Genomic DNA, 12,985 nt, shown 5'->3' on the forward strand with positions numbered 1-12,985 from the left:
TAGTAATAATAAAGTGTATATTAGGAATTTGACACCATTAAGAGAATCTTTTAAAAGTATATATTAAATCATCAATCTCTTACAGCAACATTCCATAGCCAAGATTGTTATCATTATCATTGTTTATAATGAAGAATTAGGTCACAGAGATATTAAGTGGCACAACCAGCATTCAGTGTGTGGTTCCAGACCTATTGTTCTTCCCTTTCTACTTGTTTGCTCCAAGCTTTAGAATTAGAGTTTAAGTAACATCAAGGTGTCAGTTCACTTGAAAAATTCAACTAAAAAGAGTTTAATAAAAGCTATGCATTTAAACACACGTTCCCTTGTCATCATGGGGAGGACAGAAGCAACATTCAATGGACTTAAGTAATTTTCAGATACATCAGGAAATTAGAATTCCACAAAACTGGTCACTCTATTGCTGTACTTGAGGAGTGGCCAAATAATACATGTTATGCCCACAAATGTAATTAATTTCCTTAGGTGTGTATAAAGTTGAAGACTTCAATTACACATTTATTAGTTCTAGAATAAAACACAGCTACTTGGGAATTTATGCGTCTATTCTTTGCCCACATTTATTAATAAATAAACTCTATTCATATAGATTAGGGACATCCTGCCATACCCAAATCATAAGAATTCTGATATATGTAATTAAGCCCACTATGGAATTCTAGAGAAGAAAATATTTTTAAATATTGTGAAATAGATTTAAGATATCAAAAATTTCAAAATAAATGATCTGATAATTCTTCTTGGGTTTGAATAATTCAGAAATAAAAAAGACCTATTTCCATGTGTGTGTGTGTGTGTGTGTGTGTGTGTATTTTTTATCCTACGTTTCCAAGAGAAATACAAATTAAAAGCAAAAACAAACAAAAATGTCTGATATATGGGAAACAAAGCTGTCTGAGAAGATACATACATTTTTCAAGTATACAAGTATATAATCTAAATATTTTCCTTCATGTAGAACTATGGAATTTGATTAAAATATAGCTAAAACACTTTCTGTAGCATAAATTTATAAATCAGTTTCCACTAAAGCCTTAATTCCAAATATTGCAGGATTAAAATATTTGACATGGCTGATTTCATCATCTTTTAAATACTTAATACATCTTCTATGTAAATCTACATATTTAAAGATTTTACTTATTTATTCAAGAGAGGGGGGGAGAGAGGGAGAGAAAGAGAGAGCGAGAGAATGAATGAGCAGAGGGAGAGGGTCAAGCAGAGTTCTTACTAAGCAGGGAGTCTGACATGAGAGGCTTGATTCTAGGATCCTGGGATCACAACCAGAGTGGAAGGCAGATGCATAACTGACTGAGCCATCGCGCTGCCCATCACTTAAAATCTTCATATTTTAAGTGAAGTTTAATAAATGGTGTTAGGAAAACTAGATACCCACATGCAAAAGACTGAAACTGGACTCTTATCTGGTGTTAAAAATAAAAATCAGTTTAAACTGGATTAAAAACTTAAATGGAAGACCTGAAACTATCAAACTCCTAGCAGAAAACATAGGGAAAAGCTCTCTGACATTGACCTCAGTAATGATTTTTTTGGATGACACTGAAAACCTCAGGCAAAAAAAGCAAAAAAATGCAAAAGTGGGACTGTGACTATATTAAAAAAAAAAAAAGCTTCTGCAAAGCAAAGGAAGTTTCCATCAACAAAATGAAAATGCAACCCATGGACTGGAAGAAAACATCCATAAACCATATGTCTGATAAGAAGTTAATATTCAAAATATATAAGAAATTCATTTGGCCCAATAGCTAAAAGACAATCCAATTTAAAAATGGTCAAAGGAATACATTTTTTTCCAAAGAGGTATATAAATGGCCAACAGATATATGAAAAGAGGCTCAACAACAGTAATCATCAGAAAAATGCAAATTTCAACCATAATGAGGTATCACTTCATACATGTTAAATTATGAAAGAAAAGAAAAGAATAGAAAAGAAAGAAAGAAAAAAGAAATACAAGAAAGAAGAAAGAGAGAAAGAGAGAGGGAGGGAGGGAGGGAAAAAATGATAGCAAATACTGGCAGGGATATGAAGAAAAGAGAGCCCTGTACACTGCTGTGGGAATGTAAATTGGTATAGCTGCTAACAGAACACTGTATGGAGGTCACTCAAAAAACTAAAAAGAAAATTACCATATGATCCAACATCCTTCTTTTGGGTATATATGCAAAGGAAATGAGATCAGTAACTTGAAGAGGTATCTGCGCTTCTGTACTCATTGAAGCATTATTCACAGCAGCCAAAACATGGAAACAATCAAAAAGGCCCTCAATGAATGGGTAAAGAAACTGTGGTATATATGCATAATAGAATATTAAGCCTCAAACAAGAAGGAGATCCTGACATTTGTGACAAAATGGATGAATGTAGAAGACATTATGCTAAGTGAAATAAGCTACATGTAGAAAGAAAAAATTGCATGATCTCACATATAGAGAGAGATCAAAGAGTCAAATATATAGAAGCAGAGAGTTACCAGGTTCAGGAAGGTGAAGGGTGATGGGGAGATGTTGGCTAAAGGGTATAGAATTGAAGTTCTGTAGGACTAGAGTTGTGCAATTTATACAGAGATCTAATATACAAAATGATGATCATAGTTAATAATACTGTATTAAATACTGGAGATTTGCTATGAGACTAGATTTCAGGTGGTCTCACCATTAGAACAAATGGTAACTGTGTGAGGATATGGATATGTTAATGAGTTTGACTATGGTAGTCATTTCACTATGTATATGTATGTTAAATCACCATATTGTACACTGTAGACATATAAAATTTTATAAGATCTTTAAAAATAATAAAAGATAGATTTTAAGGGTATAAATTAAATAGTAAGATTTTTAATTTTTAAAAAGATTTTATTTACTTATTTGAGAAAGAGACAGAGACAGTGCAAGAGACAGAGCACGCAAATCAGGGGAATGGGGCAAGGGGAGAGGGAGAAGCAGGCTCCTTAGTGAGCAGGGAGCTCTGATGACTCACAGCTTGATCTCAGGACCCTGGGATCATGACCTGAGTTGAAGGCAGATGCTTGACTGACTGAGCCACCCAGATGCCCCAAGTAGTAAGATTTTAAAAATATTTTAACGCTGACAGAATATTTCCTACAAGGTGTCAAGTGGACAATGACACATGTAACGAAAGTCATAAGGAATAAACCCATAGAAGATAACAGAAATGAAAAATGGAACCAAATACAATAATGAGAGAAGTGAAGCAATAATATATAGTAGAAAAGAAATAAATGCAAACACATATGAATCCATCAAACTGTCAACTCAGTTTTACTAGACTCTAAGTCTTAAAAAATGAAAAATACAGAAATAAAATATTTATTATTTTGTTTATTTAATAATGTTGCTGTTGGCTGCCACTGTATGGTCTATTTTCACACAGCCTGGTAGATACTAACAAAATTTTCTGAAGGCAGGTCTCCTATGGTACTGTTCTTGTCATGGGAATCAGCAATTCATGGCATAAATTAGCTGTTTCAAAAACATTATACTAAGCTGGCAGTTGCAAAAGGTAGCCATGTCAAGGCATACTCAAAATAGAATTCCAACATCTATGATAAATTCGGCTTCATGTAGAAAGTCCTCTCTGCTTCAGTCTCAAATACACAAAATAGAATAAACATCAAACTACAATTTCAGCTCCTGTCCATAATCTGGTCTTCACATGTAAATGATGACCATGTCTCTAGGAGGCCAAGATTATATCAATCTCACAGTACATTGTCATAGACAAGTATTCGAATGATTAAAACCTAGAGAAAATTGTAATTTACCTCATTTCTCTTGTTTCATTTTAGGTATAATTTGACTATATTATTTGAATGAATAAAATGATGAACTTTGGACTCCCATTTCTGAGTAATCAAATTTTGCTTTTACATTTTGTTTTGAAGGTTCATATTATTTACTTGAAAATGATAGTGGATGCTTATTTTGTAAAAAGAAACAAATAGCACTGATGTATTACTAGAGCGTGAAACTCTATACCTTAGTCTTTTACTAATAAAACATTTATATCAGATATTTTATTAAAAGTAGGATTCTATATTGTGACCACAAATTTACAACAGCATGTTATATACTTTATAACTTACACCATTTTGAAGGCTAATAGTGTTTGATTTAATGATACTACAATGTCCTGTTGAGATAATTTGTGAATAAAGAATTAAAAAGTGGAAAATGATCTCCAACAGTTTGGTTTTTAAAAATCATTTCTTCTGTTTGAATTCTTCTCCTCCTTATACAACACATTACTTCAGAAATCGTAATTATTTAAGAGACAAGGTACAAATAATCTAGAGTATTACATGGAGAAATATGAGAATGTGTAATAAAGGTTAAGTCGGTTGTATATAAGACAGATTCATAAGTCAACAGAAATGGTATGTTGCTACAGCTATTTTTTCTCACTCAATGGTATGTTTTAAGATCTATCCATATAGATAGATATACATGTATTTCATTGTTTTCAAATGACTTGTAAGTAATTTCATCATATTCATCATCCCTTTAAATACCCATTTCCTTGTTTTCCAATGTTTTACTATTTTTAAGAAGGCTATTCAGAGTATCATCAGATCGTATCTCTGTGCTTCTCTGCAGCAGAAAACTAGAGGGAGAAAACTGATTTAGCTGTTCCTGATGTCATATTATATTGATATCTGTCTATGGAGCCTAAAAGATCAGTCTTTCATATTCTGAACATAAGACATAAGCCAATATATGATGATAGTAGTCCTGTGCCTGAGGTATATACTATTTACTTATTAAGAATATAGGTAAAGTAAATGTAAATGACTATTAAAATGTATAGGAGGGGTGCCTGGGTGGCTAAGTCAGTTGGGCCTCTGACTCATGGTTTTGGCTCAGATTATGATCCCAGGATTGTAAGAATGAGCCCCCATGTTGGGCTCTGTTCTGATCAGAGAGCCTGCTTAACATTCTCTCCTTCTTCTTCTGCCCCTCCTTTCTCTCTCTTTCTCAAAAAAATACACATATGGGAAAAATAAAATAATATATATTATTAATTAATAATACATATTAGTCACAGATAGGATTTTTAAATATTTTACATTGATATGTGTTGACATTTGTGATAGGTGAATAACTCAAGAAACCGATATTTTCCAAGTGACAGTACAAAATTGTGCATGGGTAAGAGATCCAATCAAAATGGGAAAAAGAAAAATGGATTTTAATTTAACAGAATATAAGAGGTTCATTGGTCATCAGGTTTCACATTCCACATTGCAGCTAGCCTTTAAGAAACCATTACTTACCAAGTTTTGGTACAATATTGAAAAGAGTATTACTAATTAGCTAAAAAGGTTATTAAAATATTATTATTTCTAAATACATATACATGAGGCCAGAATTTCTTCAACTATTTCAGCAGAATAATTATCGTACAGATTGAATACAGAAACACATGTAAGTATCCAGATGTCTTCATGAAGTCTGACAATAAATATATTTGCAAAAATGTGAAACATTGCCACTCTTAACATTTTTATTTGTTTTAATACATATAGTTATTTTCCATAAATATATACTATTCCATATTATATTAATATATTATGAATTTGTATTTTTATTTTATGAGTTAAATGAATATATTTCAACTTCTTTAGTTTTTATTTCTAATAAGGCAAATACTGATAAATATATTACACATTAAGAAAGCTCTTTGTGGCCAACAACAACAGCATTCTTTTTAAGAGTGCAAAGACCAAAAAGTTTGAGAGTCACTCTACATAAGGCGTGAATCTAAAAAAAATTTCATAATAAAAATTTGTGTGAAGAAATAATCATAGTCAAATCAAAAGATACTTTATATAGCAAATTTTTTAGCATCTACTACCCCAGGCCTTGAGGAAATAGCAGTGAAAGAGATTTATAGAGTCCATGCCCACAAGAAGCACACATTATGGTAAAGAGAGTCATAAAAGAAACCTATGGACTAATAAATAAACATATTCAAATAGTGTTAGCTCTCATTAAGAATAAAAAAGAATATGGAAATAATGAGTAGGAGACATGGATGGGGGGTCATTTCATTTTGGGTCATCTAGGAAAGCTCCTCAGAGAGGTCAGAGTAAAGCTGCAGTCTAAATATTGAGAAGAAGCCAGACCTGTGGATGAAGGTGACAGGGAGACGGAAGAGAGGGTTCTGGAATAGGAACTAGAAGATACATTTTTCTGAAGATGGTAGCAAATTTGGCAATGAAGGCCAATGCCACTGAGCTTTTAACAAAGAAGAGAGTCCAATTTTATCTTCTTTACATTATGAGGCAAGAATTATTTTTCTGATTTCACAGATAAGATTGAGGAATGGGGAACTTTTAAACCCCACTTGGTGTCATATGGCCAATTATTTGCAGAATTAGGCTTTGAAAATTGCATTCTAGACCAATCTAGTATAATGCCTCTCTCTCTCTCTCTTTTTTGTTAATAATAAATTTATTTTTTATTGATGTTCAATTTGCCACCATACAGAATAACACCCAGTGCTCATCCCATCAAGTGCCCCACTCAGTGCCTGTCACCCATTTATATAATGCCTCTCTTAAGAGAGGTAATTCTAAATGAAATGAAGTGATGACAGGGGTTAGTGAGAGAAAAAGAGTAAATGTTCAGAGAAATTTAATAGTCTCTGCTTGCCCTACCCCTAATAACCAGCAAAATGCCTCTCATATGTATACAGCTGTGCTGGATATAATAGGGAGGTATAGTATCATTAGGAGCATTAAGTCATACACAGTATTACAAAATTAAGGTCAAATTAATAGCATTGGAGGTCAATAAAATAGGACTTCTATAGAAGAGAGATCAAGAAACGGTTTAGAATTGGCTTGCAAGTAGCTGAGGCTACACAGGGACTTTCTGTTTTTGTTTTATATTTATTCTTTTTAAAAAATATGTTATTTATTTATTTTACAGAGAGAGAGAGAGAGAGAGAGAGAGAGAGCAAGCAGGGGAGCGGCAGAGGGAGAGGGAGAAGCAGGCTCCCTACTGAGCAGGAAGCCAGATGCAGGGCTCTATTCCCAGGACCCCGAGACCATAATACCATGACCAGAGCCAAAGGCAGGCACCCAACTGACTGAGCTACCCAGGAGCTCCAGTTTTATATTTATTCTTACAAACAAATGTTAAGTGTGCCCAACTTTTATAAAATTAAAAGAGAAAATTTTTTCAATTGCTACATTAGCAGATGGTTATATATATTATCAAAGGATTTTCTTTTTCTTTTTTTTAAAGGTTTTATTTATTTATTCATGAGACACACACACACACCGAGAGAGAGAGAGAGAGAGAGAGAGAAGCAGGCTCCATGCAGAGAGCCTGACATGGGACTTGATCCTGGGCCTCCAGGATCACGCCCTGGGCTGGAGGCAGCACTAAACCTCTGAGCTACCCAGGCTGCCCAGATTATATCCTTTTCAATGGATTTACTACCTAGTAATTGCTCATTATTCATTTAACTATCAGTTGCAAACTGATTATTTAACAGAGAGAGGAGACAGTAAAATATCTAAGAGTTTAATAATGTTTTTGGAGACAATTTTTTTAAAAATTAGAAATAAGTGGTAAAATATAAGGACTTACGAGTACTTTATTCACATTAAAATTGATGGAACCTATGTATTGTATATAATGTAAGATATTAAGATTTTATTTGAGTAAAAACAAAACACAAACAAAATAAGCACCCTGTCTACCACTGTATGATATGTGCCACAAATACATTTTAAATGTAGAGCCTAGGGATGCCTGGGTGGCTTGGTGGTTGAGCATCTGCCTTTGGCTCAGGGCGTGATCCCGGGGTCTTGGGATCGAGTCCCACATCGGGCTCCCTACAGGGAGTCTGCTTCTCCTTCTGCCTGTGTCTCCACCTCTCTCTGTGTCTCATGAATAAATACATAGAATCTTTTAAAATATAAAAAAAAAAATAAATGTACAGCCTAAAGTTGAAACATCGGGGAGTGAATTATCCTTTTACCTTCTAAAGTATTTCATTTTTTAATATACACAACCCCCTCAAACTGTGAAGGTAATCAATTTGATGATATTCAAATATGTAAAGTTCTCATAGCCTTTTGTGTGTGTTTTTTCCCCCAAAGTACACTTCCTTTTTATATATTTATTTTTATATTTCATCAAAATCTTCTCTACTATGCTATAAACTCCTTAAGAACAGTCACTGTGTGACTGGTTATTTCTCTTGGACCACATTACACAGAAGGATTTCAATAATTCAAAATCTTCTTGGTGGAATCAATCAATGTGTTTTTGCTGTTGACAAACAGGCTTTTATGCTGTCCTGTGATCAAACATCCTGCCACACCATGCTATCCTATCTAACCTGTGTGAACCCTTTCCAATGGACCATAAAGCTCCTAGGTGATCCTTTTTTCTTAATTGTCAGGGAAATTTGTTTTTTTAACCAATCCATACCAATGGCATGAATGCCTAACACTGTGTCGAATGTGCCATCTCTCTACTTCACCTTCATCCTATCCCCCACCACACGTACAGATAGTTCTGTAGCCAGACACAGGTTATCCAAAAGAAATGCCTCTAATAATGGAAATTTAAGCACAATGACAATTTTTAAAGTGACATTTTAAAAGAAACATTTTAGCACTCTGAACAATAACCCACATGCATGACCGTCAGCATGCTTATAATTTAAACACCTCGACAGATGATATTTTCTTTTTCTCTTTAAATTCAATTTGCCAACATATAGTATAACACCCAGTGCTCAGATGATATTTTCTGATCAAGACTAACTGATCATTTGTTGGTAGACATGATGTATCTTTACGTAGCACAAAGCTGAAACTCACTATAAATAAACGGTCCAACTTAATTAGGATATAGTTTAAATATTCTATAGTCTGTAAAAAAAAAAAGTAAAATGTGTAAGTATGAAAAAACATCAAAGTGAAGGAAATGCAGTCTGTGCCTGATTAGATAATATCAAATTGAAATGTTACCTTTCGGTGTAGTTATTCAAACAAGTACTTAAAAAATCATTAGTGGATTTTACCTGCAATTATCCACACGAATTTTTTTCACTGCCTTGGATGGGATGAAAGATTCCAGGTTATTGATTTCTATAACTTTGATGCAGCCAGTAAAATTCTCAACTGGTCCAGAAATCTGAGATGGAGGGAGAAAAGGAGGGAAGGGGAAAGTGAGAGAGAATTTTACATTATTTTCTTTAATATATTATTCTTGCTGTAAACCAGTCAATCAGACTGCAAGGTTGATTTATTCAATATATTGGTAGAAAGTAATTCAACTCTTTTGCTAAACATAATTCCAAAAATGAGTATAAAAGAATACTATCATAATCAAAAGTTACTTGGAATCTGTAGATCTTATCACTGTATGATTCACTTACATACGAATAAGGAAAAAATTTCATTATTATAGTGAATTATAGCTGAAACATGGGAGAAAATCTAATACCCTCATCCTCCTCATTCTCCACATCGATGAATTATACGTTTCCATCTTTTGCTTCTGTTCCGTGTACTTTTTCTTTCAAACATTAGTTACCTTGCCCCATACACAGCTGTCAAAGCATCAAGAAAACTTTCTCTTTCTGTTGTCAAAGGAAACATAGTAAACTATGAATATCTGTGACATCCCGCAGCCCTGATGGATTCTACATGCCTTTGTGTAAAGTTGTGTGGCCTATCCTCTTTAGGAATAACTTGGGCCAAAACTAACAACTAGAAAGATTGCCAAAGGGCCAAAATTTAAAAAAAAAATAAGGACATTGGAAAGCATTTGTTTTGTTGAACAAATAAAACTTCTTAAAGATAAACAGACATAAGACTTCTCATTTTACTCACTGTGAACATACAATACTATTCTATTAGTTCTATGCCTACACAAGTTTAGATTAATGTGAAAAAGAGAAGTTAATAAAAAGTAAAAGGGGCACAGCTCAGAGTTTAATAGTTAGATATGAGTATTTATTTAAGGTTCTGTTTTCTGTTATGTTCTTGATACTATTAAAAATTTCAAGCTAAGATGGACCAAATTATGAGCAAGATAGTCACTGAATTTGTACATTGAAAAATAAATTGCCTATCTTGATTTTTGAATTAAAAATAAGCACTATTTGCATTTTCAAGACTTGGCTTCTCATTGAGTGTAATATTAAAAAGAATGGAAGGAAGGAAGTCTTTGTCTTGCTTAGAAATTTTAGGGTGAATTTATTTTATCTCATCTTTTAACTGAGATTCTTGGTTTAAAAACCTTTAAATATTTTCTCTGCTTTCTGATATAAACACAAATGTTCTACAAACCCTCTCAACAAACAACACTCTGTCAACCCTCAAAAATGACTGACTAGAAAACAAAACAATATTTCACACAGCAAGTTTACAAAGAAGTCAGTTCATTCCATAGAAAACAGATACTTGGCTCTTACATGTTGCAGAAGGGAAAAATATTGTTAGCTTAACGTTTTAAAGGAGTTTATTATTCTTTTTGTTTTTAACTTTAATTTGCATTTTATCACAGGTATATATAAATATAGTTTATAAATTTTAATGTAAAATTTACATATGCCTCTTCTGAACATCATAAATTTCTGAATATACAGTTTATAGTTTTAAAATTAAAAACCTAAATAATCTTGGAAAAATGCTATTGATGGTAATGATTATGAATGTTCTACTTTAATATAGCTCAAAAGTAGCATAATATATGTACATATTTAAATATATTTTTTTCTCTGTTCATGAAGATCCTTATTACTTAGGAGGATGAGAAATATGGAGAAAGGTACAGCTTTTTAAATATATACAAAGCTATGAAAAATGCTTTAAAAGAAAATGGTTCTATGATTACTCTATATGATGCTTAATAGAATTTTATGATTCAAATCTCATTCACATATTATGGGTTAAAAGACAAATATTAATTTATTTACCTTAGACCTTACTACAAGAAAAAATTTCCATATCCCTTAAACTTGAATGAATTCAAAATTCTTTCATTTCTTCTATATTAATAGATTCAAAACTTTCCAGTCTTTCACACGTTAACTTCAGGGACTCTTGTTCAGGATGAGTTAATTAGTTCCCAAATTCTCATGTAAGACTTTATCATTTTGAATATGGAAATTTCACTTTTCAAAAAATAAATAAGTCAATCAAACTTGTACCCAGAAACAGTACATCTGAATAGTAAACGCAAATCACATGGGCGTTAGATAATTTCTAGTGTTGAGAACTTTTTCTCCTTGAATTTGATTAATTTATAATAATCTGGTTAGTTAGGTCTCTGGGATGAGGTTTTAAGAAGTAAAAGGGAAACACAATATATATAATTGATATGACGAGTTACATGTAACCATATATAATAGACTCATTAAAGACAAGAAATCATGAAAAATCACCTATATGAGATTATAGAAATAGTACTATTACATGTTATCTCCCTTCAGTGAGAAAACTTTGTACCCCCATATACTCCTGGGATTTCTCATATTTGGTTCTTATTTTTGTTTGAGAGAAATAAGGAAATAATGACCCTCAGTTACTTCTAAATAGTGTGAAATGGCCACTACACAGCATCAAGAATATAATTCACAGTACTGAATAGTAATCATAACAGCATTCTCATTTTTTACCTCAAATTTGTCTCCAAGTTATAAATACACCTTCAATATATTCTCATTTTTTCTACCTTTACATTAACAGAAGAATATTTATTCTATTTCTGGTATATGATGGCCTTTATTCTCATTTTTTTTCCAAAATTTTATTTAAATTCTAGTTAGTTAACATACAGTGTAATATTGGTTTCAGGAGCAGATTTTAGTGATTACTTAAAAAGTACATATAACAACCAGTGCTCATCACAACAAGTGCACTCCTTAATGCTCATCACCCTTTTAGTCCATCACTTGCCATTCTCCCGTCCAGGAGCCTTCAGTTTGTTCTCTATAGTTCAAGAGTCCCTTATGGTTTGCTTACTTTTTCTTTTTTTATACCTTCTCCTATGTTCATCTGTTTTGTTTCTTAAATTCCACATATAAACGAAATATGGTATTTGTCTTTTTCTGACTGACTTATTTCACTTAGCATAACATATTCTAGCTGCATCCATGTCTTCAATGGATATTTGGGCTCTTTCCATATTTGCCTATTGTTGATAATGCTGTTATAAGCATTGGGGTTCATGTGCCCCTTTGAATCAGTATTTTTGTTATACCATTATACCTATTATACCTAATGGTATAATTGCTGGATTAGGGTACTTCTATTTTTAACTTTATGAGGAATCTCCATACTATTGTGGCTGCACCATTTTCATTCCCACCAAGAGTGTAAGAGGGTTACCCTTTTTCCACATCTTCTCCAACATCTGTTGTTTTCTGAGTCACTAACTGTAGTCATTTTGACAGGTGTGAGGTGGTATCTCACGGTGGTATTTGATTTGTAATGATGAGTGATGTTGAAGATCTTTTCATGAGCCTGTTAGGCATCAAGATGTCTTTGGAAAAATGTTTATTCTTGTAATCTGCCCATTTTTTAAACTGGACTATTTGTTTTTTGGGTATTGAGTTTCATAAATTCTTTATAGATTTCGGATACTAACCCTTTATCAGATGTCATTTACAAATATCTTCTCCCATTGCAAAGGTTGCCTTTTAGTTTTGTTGATTGTTTCCTTAGCTGTGCAGAAGCTTTTTATCTTGAAGAAGTCCCAATAGTTTATTTTGGCTTTTGTTTCCCTTGTCTCCAGAGACATGACTAGTAGGAAGCTGCTTTGCCTAAGGTCAAAGAGGTTGCTGGCTGGTTCTCTTTTAGGATTTTGATGGTTTCCTGTCTCACATTTAGGTCTTTCGTCCATTTTGAATTTATTTTTCTGTATGGTGTAAGAAAGTGGTCCAGTTT

At 32.8% G+C, this 12,985-nt stretch overlaps 1 protein-coding gene across 1 annotated transcript in view; it reads right to left on the reverse strand.

Annotated features, from left to right (window-relative positions):
- Window positions 1-12,985, reverse strand: part of LOC112914100 (eyes shut homolog) — a 1,106,577-nt gene that overhangs the window by 484,419 nt on the left and 609,173 nt on the right. The window contains 1 exon segment of the mRNA XM_072749029.1: window positions 9,112-9,224. Within this exon segment, the coding sequence (XP_072605130.1) occupies window positions 9,112-9,224 (113 nt within the window).

This window comes from Vulpes vulpes, chromosome 1 (genome assembly GCF_048418805.1).
Source record: "Vulpes vulpes isolate BD-2025 chromosome 1, VulVul3, whole genome shotgun sequence".
In the NCBI taxonomy this organism is placed as follows: Eukaryota; Metazoa; Chordata; class Mammalia; order Carnivora; family Canidae; genus Vulpes; species Vulpes vulpes.